Source organism: Trypanosoma equiperdum (assembly GCF_001457755.1).
Source record: "Trypanosoma equiperdum strain OVI genome assembly, contig: ctg_1425, whole genome shotgun sequence".
NCBI classification, from domain to species: domain Eukaryota; phylum Euglenozoa; class Kinetoplastea; order Trypanosomatida; family Trypanosomatidae; genus Trypanosoma; species Trypanosoma equiperdum.
Genome location: NW_027123422.1, coordinates 3,711 through 26,400, shown reverse-complemented (window position 1 = coordinate 26,400; position 22,690 = coordinate 3,711). Strand labels below are relative to the sequence as shown.

The 22,690-nt window shown below is 49.4% G+C and overlaps 5 protein-coding genes and 1 pseudogene across 6 annotated transcripts; 1 reads left to right on the top strand and 5 right to left on the bottom strand.

Annotated features, from left to right (window-relative positions):
* Positions 1-585: 585 nt before the first annotated feature.
* On the bottom strand, positions 586-1,308 carry TEOVI_000625100 (uncharacterized protein; the record flags this gene model as incomplete). Its single annotated transcript, XM_067221388.1, has 1 exon — positions 586-1,308. The coding sequence occupies one exon, from the start codon at positions 1,306-1,308 to the stop codon at positions 586-588; it is 723 nt and encodes a 240-aa protein (XP_067077489.1).
* Positions 1,309-1,952: 644 nt separating this feature from the next.
* On the bottom strand, positions 1,953-2,783 carry TEOVI_000625000 (60S ribosomal protein L7a, putative; the record flags this gene model as incomplete). Its single annotated transcript, XM_067221387.1, has 1 exon — positions 1,953-2,783. One exon carries the CDS (start codon positions 2,781-2,783, stop codon positions 1,953-1,955), a length of 831 nt encoding a protein of 276 aa, XP_067077488.1.
* Positions 2,784-3,139: 356 nt separating this feature from the next.
* TEOVI_000624900 (uncharacterized protein) lies at positions 3,140-4,228 on the bottom strand (the record flags this gene model as incomplete). Its single annotated transcript, XM_067221386.1, has 1 exon — positions 3,140-4,228. The coding sequence occupies one exon, from the start codon at positions 4,226-4,228 to the stop codon at positions 3,140-3,142; it is 1,089 nt and encodes a 362-aa protein (XP_067077487.1).
* Positions 4,229-4,760: 532 nt separating this feature from the next.
* Positions 4,761-17,435, bottom strand: TEOVI_000624800 (Dynein heavy chain, N-terminal region 2, putative; the record flags this gene model as incomplete). The annotated part of the gene is made up of 1 exon (XM_067221385.1): positions 4,761-17,435. One exon carries the CDS (start codon positions 17,433-17,435, stop codon positions 4,761-4,763), a length of 12,675 nt encoding a protein of 4,224 aa, XP_067077486.1.
* Positions 17,436-17,674: 239 nt separating this feature from the next.
* On the bottom strand, positions 17,675-18,181 carry TEOVI_000624700:pseudogene (annotated as a pseudogene). The gene has a single exon. A coding segment is annotated over exon 1 (507 nt).
* Positions 18,182-18,654: 473 nt separating this feature from the next.
* Positions 18,655-19,719, top strand: TEOVI_000624600 (uncharacterized protein; the record flags this gene model as incomplete). Its single annotated transcript, XM_067221384.1, has 1 exon — positions 18,655-19,719. One exon carries the CDS (start codon positions 18,655-18,657, stop codon positions 19,717-19,719), a length of 1,065 nt encoding a protein of 354 aa, XP_067077485.1.
* Between the last annotated feature and the right edge of the window lie 2,971 nt (positions 19,720-22,690).

Here is a 22,690-nt window from a genome sequence, read left to right as displayed (position 1 = left end):
GGGGGGAGACTGCAGGGCGAGTGTCAATGCACATCATCACATAGGGAAACAGCGAGGGGAAATTAAGACAGCACCAACTACAATCTCCACGGAGGGGAAGGAAGCTTTCACCCGAGTAACGGGTATTCGAAAAAAACCAAACAAAGCACAAGTGCACAACACCTTTTCCTCGCCAGTATATGCGACCCCCACTCATTTGTTCCCGTCAATACGTGTGAAAAGGCCCCTGCAGCAAACCAATATGACACCTTAAGATAATAGCAAAAGCTGAAAAACGCCGATATGAAGGTAACTGTAAAATAATTTGAAGGGGCGAACAAAGGGCAACCCGGCAGCAAGAACGGAAGAACAGAAAAACATAACAGTAAACGAGACCCACAGCAGCGTACACCAAACACAAAGAATGTGCTTCATTAAGGGACTTTCGGCGCACCACAGTCCGTCGTGAAGGAACAAAAAAGCAAAAGAAAAGACCGCATAAGGCATGGAGATCAAGGGTAAGCGAAAAGTTTTTGGCGTGGCCACGCACAAAACCCATCACCGGCCATTTTCCCCTCCCCCCTCGCCGTACCTGTCCTTCTCTAATCATTTTTCAGCGTTCTTTTTCGCCTGCCGTTTTTTGTATATCATGACGCCCATCAAAACTGCCATAGCTACCACCAGAATGCCGAAAAGGGACAAAAAGCATTTATCACCGGCCAACTGCCTGAAAAACCATCGTACATCCCGCCCTGCTCTATCCAACTGTCCCTGCAGCTCCTCCAAACCCTCATCGACCTGATACATCTGCTCGGTCTGCCGCTGCAGAGCCTGAAGGGTCTCCTGTCCCGTTTCTTCCGTCATAATCATCACCTTCTCCGTCCGCTGCAGGGAGACAAGCATGTCCTTCTGAACGTTCACTGCAGCCTCAAGTACCTGCTGCGAGTCCTTAAATCCCGACCCATCCGCCCCACCAGGGCCTAAGAGCTCCTCCTCCCGCCTTTCGGCATGTGTCTTCTCTAGTGCTACTTTGGTATGCTTGGCGTAGACATGCTTCTTTATTTCAGCGTCAAGCACACGAATCTTCTCCTCAGCAGCCCTGCAAACCTTCTCGTAGTGTGACCGCACAGCGGCATCCTCCGTCCGCCGTAGCTCGTCATTTAGCATTTCCACTTTGCTGCGTGCCTCCCGCATGACAGGTTTCGCCGATAACTCTGCCTGTTTCTTGTCTAGGGTTGTTGAAGCATTGAAGATGGAGTCAGAAGCGTTCACAAGCTTCTCCAGGGCCTCCTCCACCTCACCTACTAGCTCCTCAACTTTGGACGTCATCTGCTTCCTTACCTCTTACCTCAACTATTCTTAATAGTCTCCCGGCGCCTCACACACAAACCCCGTACACGAGTTAAGTGCCTGTAGTTGGCACACTGCGCCTCCGGTACGGGAAAACGGCGAAGGCTAAGCGCACTCTCCACCCCCACCAAACCTCAAATCACTTCTTCCCCAGCAAGCCCCTTGTTTCGCTATTGTCTTCTGATTATTGATATCTGTTTTCGCCACCCTCTGTGCTTCTCCTCAATTAGAAGACGACGAAACGTGTCAGTCTACGTTTTTAGAAAATGGAGAGGATCAGTCAAATTTTATTTTATTTTTTTTGAGTGCTCTACACGCCCTTCAAGTCCTACGCGCCCGCCAAGCTTTTGCAGAGGGCCAACCCGACTGAGGAGAACTACTCACTATACTGAATTCAATGTCCGAAGGTGTGCCAACGTGAAAGAAATAAAGGGGGAGAACGATATTTCAAATGCGTGTGAAGTTGATCGGAAGGAAGGTAAGAGAAACACTAAACGACCAAAATGCAGTTACCGAAGAACGGACTTCGCTCAGCCGTGCACGGCTGATAGAATCATAAAATTTTTAACGAAAAATAGAAAAAAAAATGAGTAGGATTGTAAGTCCCAACTGAAGGCAGACTACTAAGCGGCTTTAGCGGCGGCATCATTTCCAGCAGTGCGAGCACGCTTCTTGCGCAGTTCAGCGCGAGACCGGAGCGACAACTGCAGACCTCCCCATTGGCGACGGATAACGTCACTGCGAGCAAGGAAGCGGGCATTCACAGAGCGAGTAAGGTTCTTCAGCGCAGCCTGGTCCTCCGCGTTGACGTCAGTAAAGGCAACACACGTGGCGGTTTTGCGACCAATCGCATCACCCAGGCGTGCCTTGTCCTTCACGATGGCGTACGGAATCTTGTTGGCGCGGCACAGAGTCGGCATCCATAACACCAACTCAATAGGATCCACGTTGTTGGCGATGAGCACAAGGCGCGCCGTCTTCTTTTCAATTGTGCGCGTCACCTCCTGCAGACCACTCACAACGCAGAGAGGGGCTTTCGTTGACACGGTCCCCTTGGGGTTCTTCTTCTTTTCCTCTGCAACTTTTGTCAAACGATCCCTACGCGCCTTTCGGGTTTCCGGGGCGTACTTCTTAACCAACTTCAGCAGCTCGTTGCGACTGGAGCGGTCAAGCACCTTTGTGAATTGGTTCAGCGCCGGGGGTACCTTCAAGCGTCGCTGTAGCACGCGCTTCTTACGCTGCATCGTCACGAACGTGGGCCACCGCATGAATCGTGAAAGGTCACGAGCATAAGGGACATCACGCCCGATACCAAAATCCTTCGGGCGCGCCACGAAGGGTGATGGTGCTGCAGCAGAAGCCTTTGCCTTTTTCTGGGTAACCTCAGGTTTCTTGTACGGGACCCCAGCCTTTTTGGTGGGCTTTACAGCCTTCTTCACCTCCTTGCCGGCCATTGTGGAGTACTATCGTTTCCCGAAAAAGGAGTAACGGAAGTGAGGGGTTAGTGAACAAACCTCTAACAGAAAGCGGCTCAGTGGTGGGCAAACACACGGAGCAATGTGAACAGAGAGCGTGAAAATGATGTGTATATACCGACAACGAACTATTTGTACAGAAAAGCAAAAACTGCTGTGATTTTGAGTTAGAAACCCTAACACGTTGAACTAGCGAAAAAAACATTTTTTTAACACCTTTGCTTCATTGGTACTTAGGATCACACTCCCTAAACATGTAACCCCTACGACCTTTGATTCCATGCACACGGCTGTGCCTCTTCCCTTGACACATGTCCCCATCTGTGTTTACCTTCTTAATCACAACCGTTGGGTCTACTAACGATATCCCGCATATTTTGCCCGGGAGATCCGTTGGAAACTAACAACCGTAGGCCACAGTTTTCTACCTTAGCACTCGCGACATTGTCATCCTTACCCGTGCCATCACCGTTTGTATCACAGCTCCAGAACTGCATCTCCACATCTCTCTCTATCCTCCTCTTCTCTCGTTCGAGGAAGTATCGGAACACGCGCCGAAAGGCAGATCGCTCACCCTCACCGTAGAGGTCAGCCTCATCGCTGCTAAAACTTAGCGTGTCCTCGTCAGAAACGAAGTGGGCGTCGTCTCGTGTGCTCCTGTCTGTGCCCCTGCTATGGTTCCTTTGTAGTGAAGAATCTGTTTCAGAGGTTTTGCCGAGGCTATCGTTAATGGGGAATTTCCCGGTGTGACCGCCACCCCCTCCCCAGGACTCGTTAAACACCTCGTCATTATTATACGATAAACTAAACCCACTCTCGATTTCAAGCTTATTGCGCCGTCGCAACTCCTTACGTATGTAGTGCCCCCTCCCCTGCCGCCCAGGCGGGAAAAGACAGAGCTCCTGCGTATTGAGGTTCATGAATCGTACCACCCCGGAAGTGGTACGACACAATACCCATCCATCAGGTACGTCATCGACCAAAAGCATCTCCTCGATCATGATCAGGAGGTCGTCATCACGCGGGGAGCGCAGCCCAACGCTACAGCGAAACTCTGCTATGTCCCCCACCGATAACGTGGTGGCGGCACCCCCATCGCCGCATCTGCTTCCCTCCGCGTCGCTACCGCCGTCACCGTCCTCGTCTCCGTCAACTTCCTCCTCGATGCGCGTGATCACCACGCATGGTGGTGGAGCATCACACCCTTTCCACCGCCTAAAGCCAGAAAACTTACGCTCCGCTCGCTTGCGGGCCGCTCGCCGCCATCTTGCTAAGAAGAGCCTCGTGCGTAAAACCGCCGCATACGCTATGAGACATACGCCACCACCCAGCCAAGGAACCCACTGCGGAACAGTTGACAGCACTGCGCGCCTTGCATCTGAGAGCGTCTCCGCCTCGTAGAGGTCGTGCCACAGTTTCTGCATTACGACAGTGCAGCCGCACCACCCGCGGCTCAGTGGAAAGTAGCAGTGACAATATGGGTGCGCAGCTAATAGAAGCGAAAATCGGTGGGAGCTATAAAGAGGAAAGCAGAACAATGCTCACACAAATCCTCCCCTGTTGTAAATCTAAGAGGTAGCAGGGAAAAAAATCATACAGTTATTGAAGCGATGCGGAAACGGTTCGAAGAAAAAACAATTAACGAAGACATCTACCAACTTTTATATGCAGATACATGACCACAGCCATGAAAACATCGGCTCCCACACCGAGTCGCCGATCATTGACAATAACAGATACGAAAGAAAGATTTGCTATACATATCCGACGGGAAATAATGGAATACCCTCCTCGAGGGAGCCAACCTGAGACAACGATGAAAGAAAAAAAGAGACAGCAAACGAACGCACGCCCTCATTTTCAAGTTTCACGGCGCCACGACTACGTTCACGAAGCAACGCGTCACAGGCATTCACCACAACTATTCAAAAAAAAAATGAGTCAACCCACCCTCGGTCACGATACGGCTATAAAGAACCCCAAGCTGTCACCAAGGGTGTCCACCACAGGACCACTGGACGCCAATGCTTTACGCCCACCTCCTCTGCCGCCCGGTGGTCTTTGCCCCACAGATCGCGGGGGTGTCGCGTTTAACTCCGACCGTTCACAAGCCGGTACTGTGACGTACAGTGGTAGTTCGAATAGGGGCTGCCACACGCGGCTGGTTGCCTCGTCGGGCTTATCGTCGGGATTCAGGGGGTGACTCACAGCCCACTGTAGATCTAGTCCAACCACCGGCACAGTGGCGACGGACCGTTTTACCACGTCGCAAACCTGAGGGGGTTCAGGTTCTGTCAAGAAAAGAACGCTATTACACATCGCACTGCCCTCCTGGCGTGGCTCAGAGCCCTTCTTCCCTGAACGCAGGTCCCACAGTACGCCACTCGGCTGTCGCGAAGGACAGTCTGTAAAATCGCTCTGATATCGAACGGCGATAACGATATCCATATCATGCTTGCTGGCACCTACCTCCTTGTTCCATCTCATTTCACATGGCTTCCAACCGGCCTGTATCGATACCTCCCGCTCCAATTGCCGCGAGGGCGCAGCACCAGTGAGGAGGACGTCGTCGTGAAGGAGCATGTAGCGCCGTGTCACTACCAAAACCGCCTCAATGTGGCTCAGCAAATCACCCTTCCGCTCCAACGCATCTGCCAAGAGTATATTGAGCAGGAGCTTTGGATACTGCAACGCAGGCAGCCATACACTGAGAACGGACCCGGGCTGCCATCCCCTGAACTGCGCTGTCGCAACTCGCAGCCGTGAGGATAACTCTTTGTGCTGGGCGCGTTCCAATGCCCTGACAGTTTTCTCTCCATAGACCCCCTCCCACACAAGCAGTAACGATACAGCCGAATTTGACTCAAAGTCTTCATGGGGCTCCGTTTGAGAAGCACCATCTACCCCACCCTGTGAGCATAATGGTCCATCTGAGGTGCTAAACAGCGGATCAGCCCTCGTAGAGAAAGGAACACCACAAAGGCTTCTCCGCAAGGCACTACTTGCCATGCTTCGGTATGTCACAATCGTGTGGTCGTCTCCACAAAGATGGAGGAAACTTTTGTCGGAACGACGCAGAGTCGCCATGAAGACCTCATCAGTTGGCTTCTCCCTGAGAAGCTCGTCCAGTGCAGTGCTGTAGCACAAACGCCCGTCATCCCTCAGCATCAACAGGGGACCACGCTCGTACAGCATGTTTTCAATTAGCAAACAACCTTGATGTCTTTCGCTTCGAGATGTGTACACGAGGTAAGCCACTTTATTAAAGAGACGGTACAGCCGCTCACTAATTGACCTCCTCTGCAAGGTTGCGCTCTTCAGCTCCGTACTTGACACAGTGTGGGTTGCGGCGTGTAAAGTAGTGGATGGGTGCCTCTTGGATGACGGCTCCTCCTCCTGTGGGTCATCTAGCTGTTTGAGCGAAACGAGACGCAGGATGAGAAGAAGATCATCAGTGTTGATGTCCGTCCGATACAAATCAGTGAATACGTTGTCAAGTCCCCTATCCTCCACAAGAGCACGCTGGACAGCACCCCCAGCACTGATTCCGGCGTGTAGCTCGAGGACATAGCCCAACGGCGTAACCATGGTGTTGCCCCGGTCGCCTCTCTTGCAGGAGTCCAAGTGACTGCAACTGGCCCCCGATTTGGTACATTCCCTCTCAAGAAGAAGTGTCACACCCTCTCTTTTCCACGGTGGAGCAAACACCTTCCCCCCAATGACGGAAAGCAACTGGTGCCGCGGTGACACCGAATCCACTACTACGGGAAAGCACCACTCCTGCATGGCGCGAACCACGTTATTCCGTACCATATTAGGGGCGCCCCTAACAGTGCAACACAGTACAACAGGTGTGCGTGTCGAGTGGCCACCACCCCGGAGTAGACCCCATATCCCGTACCGCCATAAGGCAGAGAACCTGCTTGAAATTGCTTGCAGGAATGACGCCTCCTCAGACACGCCAGCTGGCGGCACAAACACGGCCATAACGCAGTGGCCACGCACAACGTGGGTAGGAGGTTGTTGAAATGAATGACTGACATAACCCACAAGCTGATCCAAGTCCCTTACATTGGTTACGGTGAGGTACCGAAAGAAGAAACTAGCCGAGTTCGCACGCTGCCTAACATAACCGACCAATTCATGTGTGTTGGCTCCCTTCAGAAGCAATGGAATCGATGTGTTCCCGGAAAACTGCCACCATTCTTCACTATACCGCAGATTAGTGCACTGACTGTCAAGGGAGTCGTATATCGACAAACCCCCCTCTTCCGTGACTTTCTTCTTCACCGATGTGAAAAACGCGGCATAGAGGTCAGAAGCAGCCGCATCGCATGCCCTGTGGTTCAGCAACATCCACTGTTGAAAAAGGAAACGGATTAATTCTTCACCAGCTTTCAACACCCATGAAGTATTTGTATCCTTAACGAAGAGCGTGCTCTCCAAACTCAGACCGCTCTCGGTGTCATCAAGCGTGGAGTTATCACGGGCAATACTATTTAGCAACGGGTCCATTGATGATTCGTACAGGTTCCTTACTGTCTGCTTATCAGCAGCAATATTTTGCCGAGTGAGCAGCCGGTTCAGTACATCGTATTGTTGGGAAGTGAGAAAGGTGATGTGGGAAGAATACAGCACACCCGAGTGAGCCAACATAAAGCCGCAGCTGTGCACCACGGTGGACAGAATATACCATGCGAAGATGCCACGCAGTTCCATGGGCCAGCCGGAAGCCATCACATCCACAAGGCTCTCAACGAAGTTTACCGTTGCATAAAAGTCTCTCTGTGGTGGTGGTAGCTTGTCAAAAGTTCCAGGTGATATGCGACGCACGTAGGCACTCGACAAGTTTGTTGCACCCACAATGAACGGTTCCAGCATGCGCCATTCCCACAACCTTCCTAATATCTCTTTCTCTATGACACGTACAGCCCGCTCCGCCGCTTGAATCCCCCGTTTAAGTCCCTCCCACAAAGAGGCCAGTGGTTTTTGCACGCTTTTGTTGTGCGCCTCGATGCGTAGCACAGTCATGTGGAGGGTGTGCAACTCGCGAAGAAGGAAATCAAGTCGTTCGAGCTCGCCGTTGTTGTTCCCAGCCAGCTCGTCAAGGTCACCGCTTAACATCTCTCTGACCTCTGGTAGCGTTACACGAAAGGCACAGAGTGCGTCATTGTCTTGCTTGTCGCGCACACTAAAGACATTCTCCACCAATGGTCTTGCGTACGCCGTCGGGCACCCTAAGAGTATCGTGTGAACTCCCTCCTCTATCCGACGCGGACTGGGAATGTTGACGACCGTAGTGTAGCAACGCGTGGCAGCCTTAGCTTCTTCGTGTAGCATAACCGCAGGAGAAACACAAACCATGAGAAAACTGGGCTTTACAGGCACTTCCTGCCCAAATAGTGTGCACCTCAAGTTACGCTTTTGCAGCGCCGCCTGCGGTAACGCCTTCAGCAACAACAGTAGAGGTCGCAAACGCTCCAGCACAGAAGGGGCATGCACGTCACATATGAGTAGACCGATCCCCGAACTAGCTGCCCTAACCACCTCGTCGCAGAAGTCCTTCTGCATTACGGAAACAACGACGCAGTCACCGCAGATGAACGCCAGACAGCGGCCCAAAACCTCTTCAAAAACGTTTGTTACACCGCAAAAGATCGGGCAGTTGGAAAAGATCTTCTGGAGCAATCCTGCGATGCATTGTCGTTCATAGGTAGAACATGCCGATAGAAGCAAACTTTCGACCGTCTCGTCGACGCTAGGAAACAGCAGTGAAGCTGCGGGGTCCTCCAAATCCGCCGGGGCTTGGATACCCCAATCACAAAGAAGTGAGTACAGAGCTTTGTGGCAGGACCGTTGCACCTCAAGTGGTAAAGAGGCAAAAAACGCAAAATGAGCAGCAACCATAATAACGGCACCCTCACCCTTTGCCATCTCGTTGCACTGCGCCGCAGTTTTGCCTGGTGTATGGAACAAGGAAAACCTATCCAGAGCGTCCGTTATAAATTCAAGGGATTTTTGGCGCTTCGTCATATCCACTACCGTCGTTTCTAGGCCCTGGCTCTTCTCATCTACGTTGTTAACTTCCTGTTCAACACATTCAATTTTCCTTCTGGACTCGGAGACGCCACACCCCGCTTCGTTCTTTCTATCTTCAATAGTTGTGTACTCAAGACGCAAGCTGTCTAATTCCATCTGTTCAATCTGCAGCTCCTTCTTCACCCGCACAGCCTCCATGACGGACAAAAGGTAATCCGACAAAGCATCAGCAAAGGGTGAAACATCGGTAAACCGTACACCGCGCAACGAGGAATGGACACTCGCAAGGGACTCGTACGACAAACTCTCATGATCCAAATCTCGGAGCCGGGCGATAAATTTGGATGCTGTCATGATGCTTCTACCGCGGTCCCACACATCTCTTGTCGACGTTGCACGAAGATCCTCCCCCAACACCCTACAGACAGCCTTTACAAGCAACACGCCCTTAGGCGAAGGCAAGCTGCTTGCATATTGCCTGATTTGCGCCGTCTTCATTGAACACAAACGAGCTTTTGTAGAGGAAAGACCATCGCTGATACTTTCCCTCTTTAGGCGAAGCGCGTTTTCCGCCGCGGTCACCAGCGGCAACAAGTCGCATGACTTCCTCTGCAAAAATTCCCACTCACTCTGATGCCGTGTGGCGCACTCCTTGGACCTCTCCAACCTAGCCACCAGCTCCCCACGGTGCTGGACAACGGTCACCTTCGTCTCCTCCGCCTCTTTACTTTTGTTGGCGTACTCCTGCATTTTTGTGGGAATGGCGTTGAACAGATCGTCAACTCTAAGGGACTGAGAGACACAATGGCATATCCTAAACAAAGTCCCTCTAAGACGGTTAGCTAGTGTGGCGAACTCCTGCAACTGCTCAACAGAAATCTCGGTGTTTGTTCGTAGACAAAAAAATATGTCACATAGAAGCTGAGAGTAGGGACGTCCCAGTAGCGTCTCCGTATCCATAGGAACTCCCAAAAAGCAGGGTATGGACTCCACAGGTGCATCCTTTCCACGACCTTCTCCCCCTGGCGGTACATCCGCACTTTCGGCCCTCCCCGTTTCTTGTACGACAAATGTCGCCTTCTCGCTGCGGATCACCACATCGACATGTTCTCTCAGCATATCCGGGGCGTGCAGCACCACGGGAAGCATTTGCAGTACGAAAGGAATCACAGTGCCCAGACGCCTCATTTCCTCAAAGCTAACAAAATGTGCTACAATACTCAAACGGGAGGAAATGCGTTCCCGCAACTGCACCTCTTCCGCAGGAGTGAGTTTCCCACTTTGGCGTTGTATGCCCCGCCGTCCGTGTAATAGGTACAGCTGCTCTTCAACAGAAAACAGTTGCCTAACATTACCACCGCGCAGTGTGTAATAAAGAAGACTCAGTGGCCAAACCAGTGTTAGCACCTCATTAGGAACAAACACCACCATGCGACTCCCGCTACGGCAGGTGCCTTGCAGGATTTCAATGAGTTCTCGAGTAAACGAATTCTTCGCATCCGGAGCAGCAAAATCAGACAGCAATGACCTCAAGTTCACGCCCCTTCCGGCGGCCCACACGTGCAGTGCTCGACGGATGCCGATGCCGTAGGCCCCAACAAGAGCAACATGAGAGCCTTCCTGTCTCAAACAATGGTGCACATCTGATATCAACGAAACCGTCCAATGTGGGGTACAATTCACATGCGGCGCCCCCCCAACGGCTGCCTGTTGCTGTGCCTCCTTTGTGGACGGCGATTCCATACGCGACTTGCCCGTCGATATATAAGGGGATTCACTACGGATCTCATCGACAAGGGCAGGCGGCATCATCACGTCGTGCTTCTCCAGCCATTTCCTGATGACGTCGTGTCCCACAGATGGATACTCAAGGCTGTTCAACACCTCAGTTACGTAGGTTTCGTCAGCACCCTCGCGCTGGCGTGCGCCAGGGGAGTACCGCATGGTCTCCTTCGCCATCTTAAGAAGCTCAGCCATTAACTCTTCTCGGCGGCCTTCGCCAGCAATAAGAGGCATGAAAAACGTGTAAACCGAATGGTATATACCCTTTACGATACTCGCCTCATCTAACTGAGTGGAAAGAATACGCAACACCTTGTCCACAACCCTGAGAAGAACGTAAGGATAGGGTAACTGTGATTGATTGTCGGCCCTGTCATCAGAAAAACTCAGGAGAGACGTGTCTTCGAATGCACAAATCCCCTCGATGCTCGCCAGTGTACTCTTCAGCCGATCTAAACCCGAGTGGTTGTCCCCGAGCAGCGAATTTATGAAGTGGAAAGCCATACTCTGCGAGGCAATGAGAAAGTCGCCCACGCCCTTCAAAAACCCCTCTCCGCGCCGTACGCCCCTTGTTTTGCCAATAAGTTTCTCCACTTCATGCAGTATTTCATCCTCAATAAAATCTGGTATCATTATCCGAAGGACGCTGTTTTCCACCTCAGGTTCGTGAGGCGGTGTCGGTAACGAGGTTCCTACACATATAACATCCTTTATGGGCACGTAGCCCTTTGACGGTGTGCACAGAGCAGAGTAGTGGTCAATGAAAGCGAAGACACACATGGCTTGGGGATATCCCATTTCTCCAACGAGGTGGACATCATCAACACATAGCACTAACCTCTGCCCAGATGAAGGTACATATGTGTTGTGTTGGGAGCGAGAAAGACCCTGAAGCAATGCATCCTGTACATCTCCAGCGGTGCACGCTACCGTGTTGTGAACCAACTCATATGCCCACCGGCTGCTACACCGCATGTGATTTAAGAGAGTCGACTTCCCCTGACCCCGCTCCCCCACAAGCAGAACTGGCTGGCCCACCGCGGCCATATATTCTAAGTGCATTAGCGTCCGCTGTCGTGAACGCAAGGGGAAAAAGTACGTCCACGCGTGTTGTTTAAAGTTTACACCCGGATCCCTGGACGCCCACGGGGTAGGAAACCCAACATCACTAGCCTCCTTGCCCAATTTCTTCCACCCAAATGGTGTCGCAATATAGTTCAAAAGGTCGTCGTCTGGTGGAAATATAACATTCTCATCCACACCTATATGCTGTGCCACAGCTGTTAGGCCACTTTGCGACTTCTTAAACGCAACAATACCCGTAGAGATTTCGCTTACTTGCATGCATAACATAACCGACCAGCAGGTCGCAAAAACAGCGCACTGAGATGCGAAAACATCATCGCTTGAATGTTCGCCCTCCGCCTTGCCACACGATCGCGCAAACGCATACCATCGCTTGTAAAACCTGGAGCAGCGGCACACAACGCCGAACACATCTTCGTCTAAACTAGAAATCCTTGGCACTGCGCTCACGTCGAGCACAGCCTCGATAAGTGCCGATATTACAGGGAATGCCGCGCCTGGGCTACAGTTCGGATCGCTGTAGAGTTCATTTTTTAGCAAATCCTTCCATCCAGACGGCTCCGGCAGGGCATATATAGCCACCTCACTCACTATACGTGGATTGGCAGATTCTAAGGTAGTAACCACAGTGATAATGCGTGTTGACGAACCTTGTATAAAATCCGGTCCAGAGTACGACCGGACTCTTACATGCGCTGCGCTCTCCAAAAAAGTGGGTACATCCACCACGTTCGTGTGTTCCATCACAATCGTATGAGTCGATATCGGGTCCCACTTCCTAGCAATGGAAACAAGTAAACCAGGTCGGGATTCGTCGCCATACACTTCCGCCGAGCATAGAAGCCGGTGGGAAAGGACAATATAGTGCGTGTCCCCGACCCAACTCTTCCACAACGGGGTCTTCCCGGAATATGCAGACCCCACGAGCATGGCGTTTTTGTTGAATTTCATGAAGTAGGTAAAACGTTCCAAACAACTATCGAACCCCAACTTTGACTTGAACTTCTCCAATACCTCCTCCAAGACGTGTCGCGGGATCCCAAGTGTGTGAACAACGTTCCACTCGAAGAGTTTCAGCAGTCGCTCGTCCGACTCAATAACGTGCCAAAACTGCCGCAAAAATGCCGAGCACAGACTTTCAGCCATTGTCCCCGTTTTGCAGTCAGCAGCGTCTCGAATTACCGACAAGAAACTCCTGCACGTGAAGACAGCAGGCAACATCGCAACAAACTGGGAAAACATTGTGGCCAGTCTTTGCCCAATACTTGCGAAATGAGGCACCCCAAGTGCCTGGAGCGTACCCTGGGCGAGCAACCCTAGGTCCACAGAAGGTACATAAATCGGTCGAAAGGCAAGACTGAGAGCGGTGGGTATTTCATCGAGCTCACGTGTTGTGAGAACAACATGAAAGCACGCATCCCTGATGGCACATATAGAATTATCGCCTGCCTGAAACTCTACCGTTGACATACCACCGTCATTGTGTCTCTTTTCATTGCGACATGCTGACTCAACACCTTTGAGAAGCGCTGAGACTGAATCGGCTAACTCCCTGCCCAGAAGTTCAATGTCCTTTAGGCACAATATCACTCCCGCGCCCAAGCAACCACGTAAGGCACGCACAATGCCCTCGAATGGCAGAGTCGGATGGCATTGGAGGAACCAACAGAAGCGGCCCAAGTACTGTGCATAATATTCTAGCTCCGAGTTTTCGTTGTTCTTCCCGATAAGAATAGGGAAGGAAGATGCTCTTATCGACATAAGCATGCTGCACAATCCCTTCTCAACATACTCAGGAGTCAAAATGGGAATGTTATAGTCTCCAAAAAACTCCATACCGTAGGGTAACTGAAGGCCCATCATCTGTACAACAATTTTTCCGCCTTCCAGCAACGTTTGCACCATCGCTGTGGCTTTAAGATCCTCCAGCGTTTCAACACCGGATTTGCTGACCAGTCGCAGTTCATCCCGGTACCGTAAGAGAGAGGTAATGGCAGTACTAAGGATTCTCTGAACTCTGGCACCTAAGGTATCATCAGCAAGTCGTACATATTCTTCCAAAACATCTTTTGAACGGCGGGTATATGCGTTCATGCCTGCCGTGCCAGCAACAGAAACAGCCTCCCGCAGGTCATGGTGACAGATTGTGCGAAGAGCTACATCGATCACCTGTACACATGAATCACCCAACCAAACCAAGGTATCCATGCGGTAATGATTTTCCACCGACATTTTTATTTCGTTGAGAAGTGAGGAACGTAACGTTCTGTCAAACGTTTTCATCCATTGTTCAACAGGTAGAGGTGATAACTCAATGGGGGTGTCCGTTCTAAGCACAGAACCATCAGTAGTAATAAACGACGTCACAACATTTCCCTCCAGATTAACGTCACAAACCCTGCTGTACAATGTTGTAAGGTGGCGCTTCAGTTTTGTTGCGTTGTGAACGGACAAGAACGACAACAACGACTCATCATCCATGAGATAAAAACGTGGGAACACCTCCCGCTTCGCGTCAAGTGAAGATGCAAGAATTTTTCGAACATCACCTAAAATTGTACGAGCCAAAGTGACCTGGTCTTGTATATTCTCCTGCATCATGGCCGTAAAAAGAGTGTACTGAGCTTTCCGCAAAGTCGCTGCCAGTGACTTGAAAGTATCACTAGTAGATGACACCTTCTCACGCAATAATTTTAGGTCTCGAGGAGTGAGTCCTATAAAATCCTCGTCCGTTGTGGTTTCAAGGGTTATTCCAAACGGTAGCACCTCCTTCCACTCTTTCTCGACGTCCTCCCACGTTAGTAATGTCTCCTTCATTCGTTGCACAACAGAATCGAACTCCATTACGGAACTTATGGTATACTGACTAAGATGTTCAACTTGACGTAAAGCACTTAACTCGTGTGAGAATGCTTCCAGCTGTGAAGATATCGAGGTCCTGCATCTCGGCGAAAGAATGAGGGCATCATTGGATCCCTCGGCAACTTCAAAGACAAAGCGTGTTTTCTTCGCGTCACTCTTCATGCGCTCCAAAGTAGCTTCCGCCTCAAAATCTAAAAAAGCGGGGTCTACAATTAGTTTTATCTCGTCAAGGTGATCAATGATACCATTCTCAAGTAATTGCTTTAGTGTGACGTTAGAATCAATCTGAGTCGACTGCTTTCTGCCAAGCTGGAGAATCCTCCCTATCTCCTTCCAGTGATTTTTCCGCAAGCCAGGTGTTGATAAGTATGCCAAAAGAGTCTGCAGAGACTCGAAGTCTGCCAACACCTGTTCTTGTTGCCTCCCTAGACACACTAAACCCGGATATCCCCGTAGATTCCGAACTGAGGAATGAAGGAGCCTTCTGCATCGCTGGACTTCATCGATAGTTTTCTCACTGTTCAGGGCACTGAGAGGAATTATATAGTAATCCTTGACCCGAGTCGAATCAAAAACGCTGCACCAAAACTGTTCCAGAACGTCAAAAACACGCAACACGGGATGTACGTCATCAAATGTCTCGACAGTTTCGAGACCAAGTGACTTTTCGCAATAAAAGACGTGGTCAATTCCCTTGACGACGTCGTCAACAATAACTCGCAGCTCCTCACATGTTTGCGCACATATGTCACAAACATCAACACTGAGAAGTCCCAATAACTCAATCACACCATTACGGACCACAGTTATTTTACCATGCAAGTCATTGCGGTACTCAACTAACTGAACAACCAAAGCAGGCTTCCTCTCAGCGCAAGCCTTCTTCGCATTATTTGTTAACACGAGAAGCTCGTTGGGACATCGCATGAGCTCTGCTGCTACTTCATACAGTTGAGAATCTGCTGGTATGAGAAGCTTTTCTAAGTAACTAAAGAACTCGATAGCCCTTCTGCAATCGCCTGCCTCTATCTGCTTTGATAAATGTTCTGCATATGTAATATCAGATTGCAATTTCTCCAGCTCCTCAACACTGTTTGGAATTACCGATAACTGATCGTTGTAACTACGGCATTTCTCCAATGATGAGCGTATGAAAGACAAAATGTCTTTCTGAACCATGTTCAAAAAGCTTTTCAAGTAAGAAGACCATTGTTTTACGTACCATTTCTTCACATCAGTGCAGTTAATAGCAATGCAGCCGCAAAACACCACATCAGGTGATATTTTCCCCACTTCTAATATGGTCTCGCGAAGCAAATTCACATTGCTTACAACTTCTTCCTCCGAGCATTTGGTGAAGCACACTCCGTTTAGTGTCGGCATACGAGCAAACATCGAGTACTTCTCCGTTAAGTCCTCAACTACGGTACATGCTGCTCCTAGGTACCTTATTAGGGTTGCTTTTCCTGGAAAGCTGTCGTCGTCAAACAAATTTAGGGAGTGTCTCTCAAACTGAATCGTTCGCATAATAACAGTTTCCGGAGTAGGAAGGTTGTTTGCGCTGTCGAGTAATTCGTCCAGCAGATCAGCGATACCAAAATGAAGTTGAGCGAACGATGGAGAACTTGGTAAACCACAACCACCAACGACAAAATACACCTCAATAAGGGACATTTTCCGTGCCTTCAACGGTGTCACTATACGATCCCCACCAGTAGCGAAGAATGATACTAAATCATCAATTGCATCGGATATAAGAATCCTGATACGGTTGGTTAAAAATATACGTACCATCAAAAATACACGCCACAGTTCACTCTCTTTTAAATCATTCAAATCCATCGACAAAAGCGTACCTGCCTCGGGGATCGTGGTAAATAAAAGTTGTTCCACCTCCGTATAGAACTCAATCCTTATTCTGGTGAACGCCGCCCTCATAGAACATCCCAGCTGAGAAAGGAAATCATCCGCGTCTGTTCGCCAGTTGAAGGTAGTTGTGTTGAAAACAGCAAGCCTCTCAAAACGATCCGACCACAAGTGGTGTAACCTCACAAAAAAATCATTTTTCCCCTCAGACCATATAAGCGAGTGTTTTAGACAATAAAGGGACTCGTTAAATGCTAAAAATCCCCCGTGGTCAGAGCCGTCATCCCGTCCATTGTCTTCTTCGAATCTTTTGATATCTTCATTGCGACAAACGAGGCGCAAGGGTGCCATTATCCTGCGGAAAAGGGAATTGAGATTCATATAATCATAAATAGCTTCGACACAAACCCTAATATACACCTGTTCAATCTCTTTCATTGTCCTCTCAACAACATCCCGATGGTCAGCAGTTGTTCCTTGAGTTGCTAATATGACTATTCGTCTCAAACAACCCGTTTCATGAGTTATACATCCTTTGGCTACATTCTCATATAAATCAATGAGCAATGATGTCCTAAAATCACGGCCACTTTTACCGGAGGTGCACAAAGCCTCCTCGCTAATCCCAACAGGAACTCGAACCGAACGTCTCTGCGATTGTAACTGTGACACTTGAATGTACTGCCTCTTTCCATCATAACAAAATGTTCCCACATATGGTGAGTAATGACAACCTATTCTCGAGCTAGGAGATGATGATGCCTTCTTCCATGAGCAAATCGCGTCGAAAAGATCGCTCTCCTTGAACTCAGGGAAGTGAAGAACTTCGGTTCGTCCCGTGTAGTCGGGTGCTATGCCAAAGGAACCGAAGCCAAAAGTCTCACCAAACCCTGCATCCGTGGCAACAGTGATAAATGGTCGCGGAATACCATCTAGAAAATAGGCAAGGACCTTTTCAAAACGAATCTGTCCACCACAATCCCGCCTGTAATTCATACTATACAATCCCCTTATAACTTATGAATACTAGAACCCTCCACAAAAATAATAATTAATTCAAAAAAAAATACGGGTGCCCGCCGCGATGGGGTTACAAACCGAAGTACTCCAAGGAAGACCGTTCGTTCAAGGAAACACGTGGAACGTTAATACGTTATGAACGAACATACAAGTCTAAACCAACGGTCAGAACGCAGTTGAGATTTGTCGTATAACAAAAGAGAGTAAAAGAAACATTAGCTCCGTAGCTTGTTGAAGTCGAATCTGTGCTCAGCGCCTTGTTTCAACTGCTCAGTTACGAACTGTAACCACGCAAGCTGGTTAACTCCCTCCTCGCAGTGGTGCGCGCTGATTCGCTTTAGTTCGTACTCATAGTCCTCCATCATCGTGCAAATACGACTGCGCATGAGCATCCCGCGACATGTGTACAGTATTCCGTAGAGCACAACACCCATACTAATAGCAGGGGGGAGGGGCCGTGTGTAGTAGACACTGTTCTTAAATATGTGACGTGGACCCCAGAGTCTGAACACCAGCATAACACTGGACGTTGTGAAGGTTACGCACCCCACAAGATAATACCAGGCCCTGCTCTGATGACGGGCCAACTGTTCCACCCGGTCGGCAACGTGGTGCCTCTGGCTTTGGGAAATCTCCGTAACATACTGTGAAAACTCCTGACCAACCTTGGACGACATTACTGAAAGAAAGAAAGGTAGAAAGAAAGAAAGAAGAAAATGCATCAAACCGGGCGACACACACAGTAGCGGAGATCAATCCCACGCGGGGAACCTCCTCGTTTTCAGGAGTCATACCATCACGCGAGGGGGTGCCCCGTATCGAGCCGGACCCCAAAGGGAAACTCGGAAATGCTGCGGAGGAAGCCAGGGACTCCGGGGTCCGCGGAGTCTGGACACCGTCGCCGACAGCCGAGTCTTCCACTACGGGCAAGACGACGGCGACCCCTACCACCGGCAGCCGCACCGCGCCGGCGATACAGTTGCGCGCTCACAGCACCACTGTAGGGGTGCCTCGCCCGTGTAGCCACAACCAGAGAGAAAGGGCAGCGGGGAGCCGACACAACTGCAGAAGGCTCTCGTCGTCAGAAAGTTCAACAGTGAAATGTAGAAGTGCCTTCTCTCTTCTCTTCTTGTAGCCGTTCAATCCAAGGAATAGTAAGGGCACAAGGCACATTTTAGTTGGAGCGCGAAATAGCATGGAAATGGCGGCGCCACCGCCGCCTGCCCGTAGGAGGCGACAGCCTTTCATTACGTCTTTCCTTGAAAACGTATTACCGTTCCTACCGGCACGTGAGTTGCTTGTTTGTGCGACCGTATCCCGCACCTGGAGGGAGGAGTCTAGGGCACTTTCCATCTGGAGAGCGCTTCTAATCAGTAATCCACGGACAGTACAGTACGGGTATCAAGGGCTTACGCTAGGAGAGATGCAAAAAATAGCCCTCCGAGCCGCTAATTTGTCGGACAACCGTGGTGACGCCGGTGGAGTCACTGACCAAGAAACCAGTGGAATGGAAAGAAGTGACTTGAGAGACAGTGAGAGAAGAGCTGAGCCGTCCCTGGAGAACGCGAGAGGTAACCAACGCAGACAATTCTCATCATGCGGAGGGGTCTCGACATTAGAAAGAGGTGCAATAATGATCCAGCGGACTGGTGGGGCCATCTGTGTCGAAACGAAAAGTTGTACCAACGATATACAGAAAACCTTCGAAACCGTTCAAACGTATATCGTACATGTGAGAGAAAACGTTAAGTCAATTGCGTGTGTAATCGATGCACTCCGTCAGAAGGTACCAAGCAGTGAGTCTATTAAGTTTCATCAACAGTGTGTTGGGTTGTGGAAGAGGCTCAATGTGTTCGAGGAGATTGTTATCGATTCGCTTGATGAAGGTGAAACCGCATCACTAAGAGGACTTCGCAACTTTAAGCAGGTGGAGGTGGTGATGTCAGGACAAGTAGAATCGCAAGCTTACATCCAGTGGTGTTTTTTCAAGCAAGCACTTCCACTTGATGAAACCTATTATGATTACGTAGACCTGCTGTATTCATTAGGTCCAGCCAGATGTAGTCCCGCGATCGCGACTCTTTCAGAAATAGAGCTGGCCGTAGAGAGGATTCGAATGAACAATCAGCTTCAAACTGTCATCGATGGTGTGATAATGATGAAAAGTGTGGATATTGGAAGATTATGTTGGGAATCTTTGATGGCTTATGTAAACACAGAGAGGCGTGCAGCAGATCTTGGTGGACGTAGACCTGAATAAAATATTGGTTCAATTTTGTTTCTTTTTTGACTTCACTAACTAACCCCTTTTCCACTTGATGAGGTGGGTTCAGGAGCTCAAACCAAGAAAGCCATCAACTGGAAACACGATTGGCGCATATCATGAAGGTAATGTGTTTGAAAAAGATGGTAAATCGAAAAGCCATACACCTATCAAGTTCGAGACGGACTGTCACCAGCTGGAGTTATAAATAACTCAATAGGCGCCAAAGTAGAAAAAAAGGATGGACGCGTGGAATTGAGGAAGTGACCCGAACGTAATTGCTTCGGTGTCCGTGTAAACATCCTGTCTACAGAATTATTAACAGAGCTTCGACACTTATCTGGATCCCCTTGCTTGATACACGTAACAACTGCTGTTATTCGATAACGGGTACTCACGTTAATTTGTTTTGTTTCTGCTCGATAAAGTGTGCTCTTTTTTCATGTCCTACAAATCTAAATAAAGACCAATGTGCTTTACCTGTTTACGTTAGCCATCTTACAAATGAAATGCAAAAGAAACTTTGCATGTTATCATCAGTCACCATTACCGACAGAACAGTTGAAACTACGTGATATGACGATACAGCGCATGAGTCATACTTTTTCTATTGTAAAGCAAGCAGCGAAACGTACAATATCATAGTCTAAAAATTCACTTCAAAGGAATTTGAAGATGTATTTCGAATCTGAACAACGATGGGGGATCAAAAAGACTTCTTGATTAGTTAAATATTAAGACTGTTCAACAGCTACGTAAGAAGCAGGAGCTTTTGTGGATGCCCATTCTCTCCCCCGATTCGTAGGGTTAACAAGAAGAGGGTCGATCCGCATGGTGTAGTAAATCCCTTTATCAGCAGTTGTTGACTTGAGATGGACCGCATTTACTCACAAGTACATAAATTTGGATAGTTGAACGATCTGCTGTCACGATGGGACATTAGTTCACATGTAACGAACGTCCCAGGATAACGACAACAAACGTGGGTCCGTGAAAAAACGAGTTTTATACTGAGCGAAAGAATGTGCGTACATATCATCAGCATGAAATTATGTCCGACTCTCGTACAACTGACTATTTGGATGCGCCGCGGTTATACATATCCTCATCGAAATTTCTAAAGGGAGAGAACGGCTGGATCAGTGGCATGAAAATATTTGCAGCTTGTAGTGGGACGGAATGGCAATACTTCGCCCACAATGCTTGGCTTTGAAGGTCGTCATAACAACGGGAAACTGTTAGGAGAGCCTAGCTCAATCAAACCAATGTAAATTAAGGCGGTGTGCTGATACGCCTGCGCAGCGTACGGCCTTCTGAATATATACTTTTTAATTTCACTGTGTGGACACTGAGCAACTCACCATAGACGACTAGTTTACTTCGAGTCGTGTTAGCATTATGAGGCGCCCTTCATTCTCTAGCCAGGTTATGTGGAGCAAAAACAAAAGCAACTGGGGGAGAAGTATGAAGGCGAAGTTTGGTGCTAGAACAGTATCAAATACAGTCGCGACGTTTGCGTCGGTTGCGCGCCAAAAACAGAAATTATATCATGCTAATAAACACTACTTAGCGGAAACGTCAGTATGACAGCGTGTCGACGTTCCCGATGCGCGGGTAGACGGGATCGCCGTCAGATCGATTCCAGAAGAATCCCATCATTTACGTTCGGGGAAACTAAGACTCTGTTGACATGACGGTACGGGGAATTGTGCGAAAGGGTACTGAGTTTGCAGCGTCTTTCCTCTGTGAGAGCTGGGTTGCGTATTCACCCTCACGGCAGTGGTGAGGAATCAGAGCACCTAACAGAGTGACCACCCTACTTCAGATACCAATACTACAAAAAAAGAAAAAGCAGGTATGTGAGAAGTGTCGATAAGAGTAACTTCCATATTTTTGCTTGAAGTTGAACATTGCGTCACATATGCACTTCTGGGAAGAACCCATACCTTTGTGAACCAACACAAACCGTGAGCAGTACTTTCAGACGTGGTGGGTGCATCCCCGGCACTGTTTTCTATTGTACGCCGCACAATAAGTAGCACCCCACCGAGCTACCAAATGCAGAACTGCGGCGGATCATCACGGACGAAAACACCAAAACGGCGTATGAATTCGCATTGCCTGGGCCCAGTAAACGCTGCAACCCATGGAGTCCTTTGATTCTTCCTTTGGAAATGTATAGAGGGGTGGAAACACTTGTTGCAGCTCTACTGCCCGGTTTGGGGTACGCCTCTGGTGTGAAGAAATAAACGGGTCGGGTTGGGAGCTTTCCATAGCGCGGTAAAAAACCATGACAGCTTCGTGTTAGTCGCTGCTCTCAGTACCGTTTAGCACAAAAGCCCGCTGTGGTGACGAACGCCCTCCAGGGCCATATGCGCCAGCATATACATGTTGTACTAACTCTTCTCGCTTCTATTGTAGCGGACATACACCCCATCTAGATTGATTCCATGCTTGGAAGTTCCGTGCATCAGCACGCCTGCGGCGTAGTATGACCTCTCCCTCTGCGCATTTGAGGGCGAACAAAAAATAGTTACAAAGCGTCAATGCTGACGCTCCTGGGCAGTGACTTGGAGGGGCGTCACTTTGGTAAGGGGCCGGTCTGCTTCTGATGGCTCGTTGTACCGCTGACGGATATGTGATTGAACATATGGTGACCGTTCTGTCGAACTGTAGGGCTTCTGTTTCTGAAAGATGATACTTCATACCACGGCAACTCTCGGGGGATAGCTTCTTATTGAGCCGGCCTCCGGTGTGGAGAGTTACTCCCCTTTTTTTCTGTCTTGGTGACAGAAGTGCGGTGCGTCCACTGTGGCAGTTGTGCACTGTATCGTACCTGAGTCTGGATGGGTAGAGGAATGATGTGCGGGAGCGCTTTCTCTGTTGCTTATGTGCTCGGCTTCGTACTGCCTTTTGACTGGGAAAGTCGGTGTTTGGAGTGTGCTGCCGTACTTTGGACGGTGGGGAT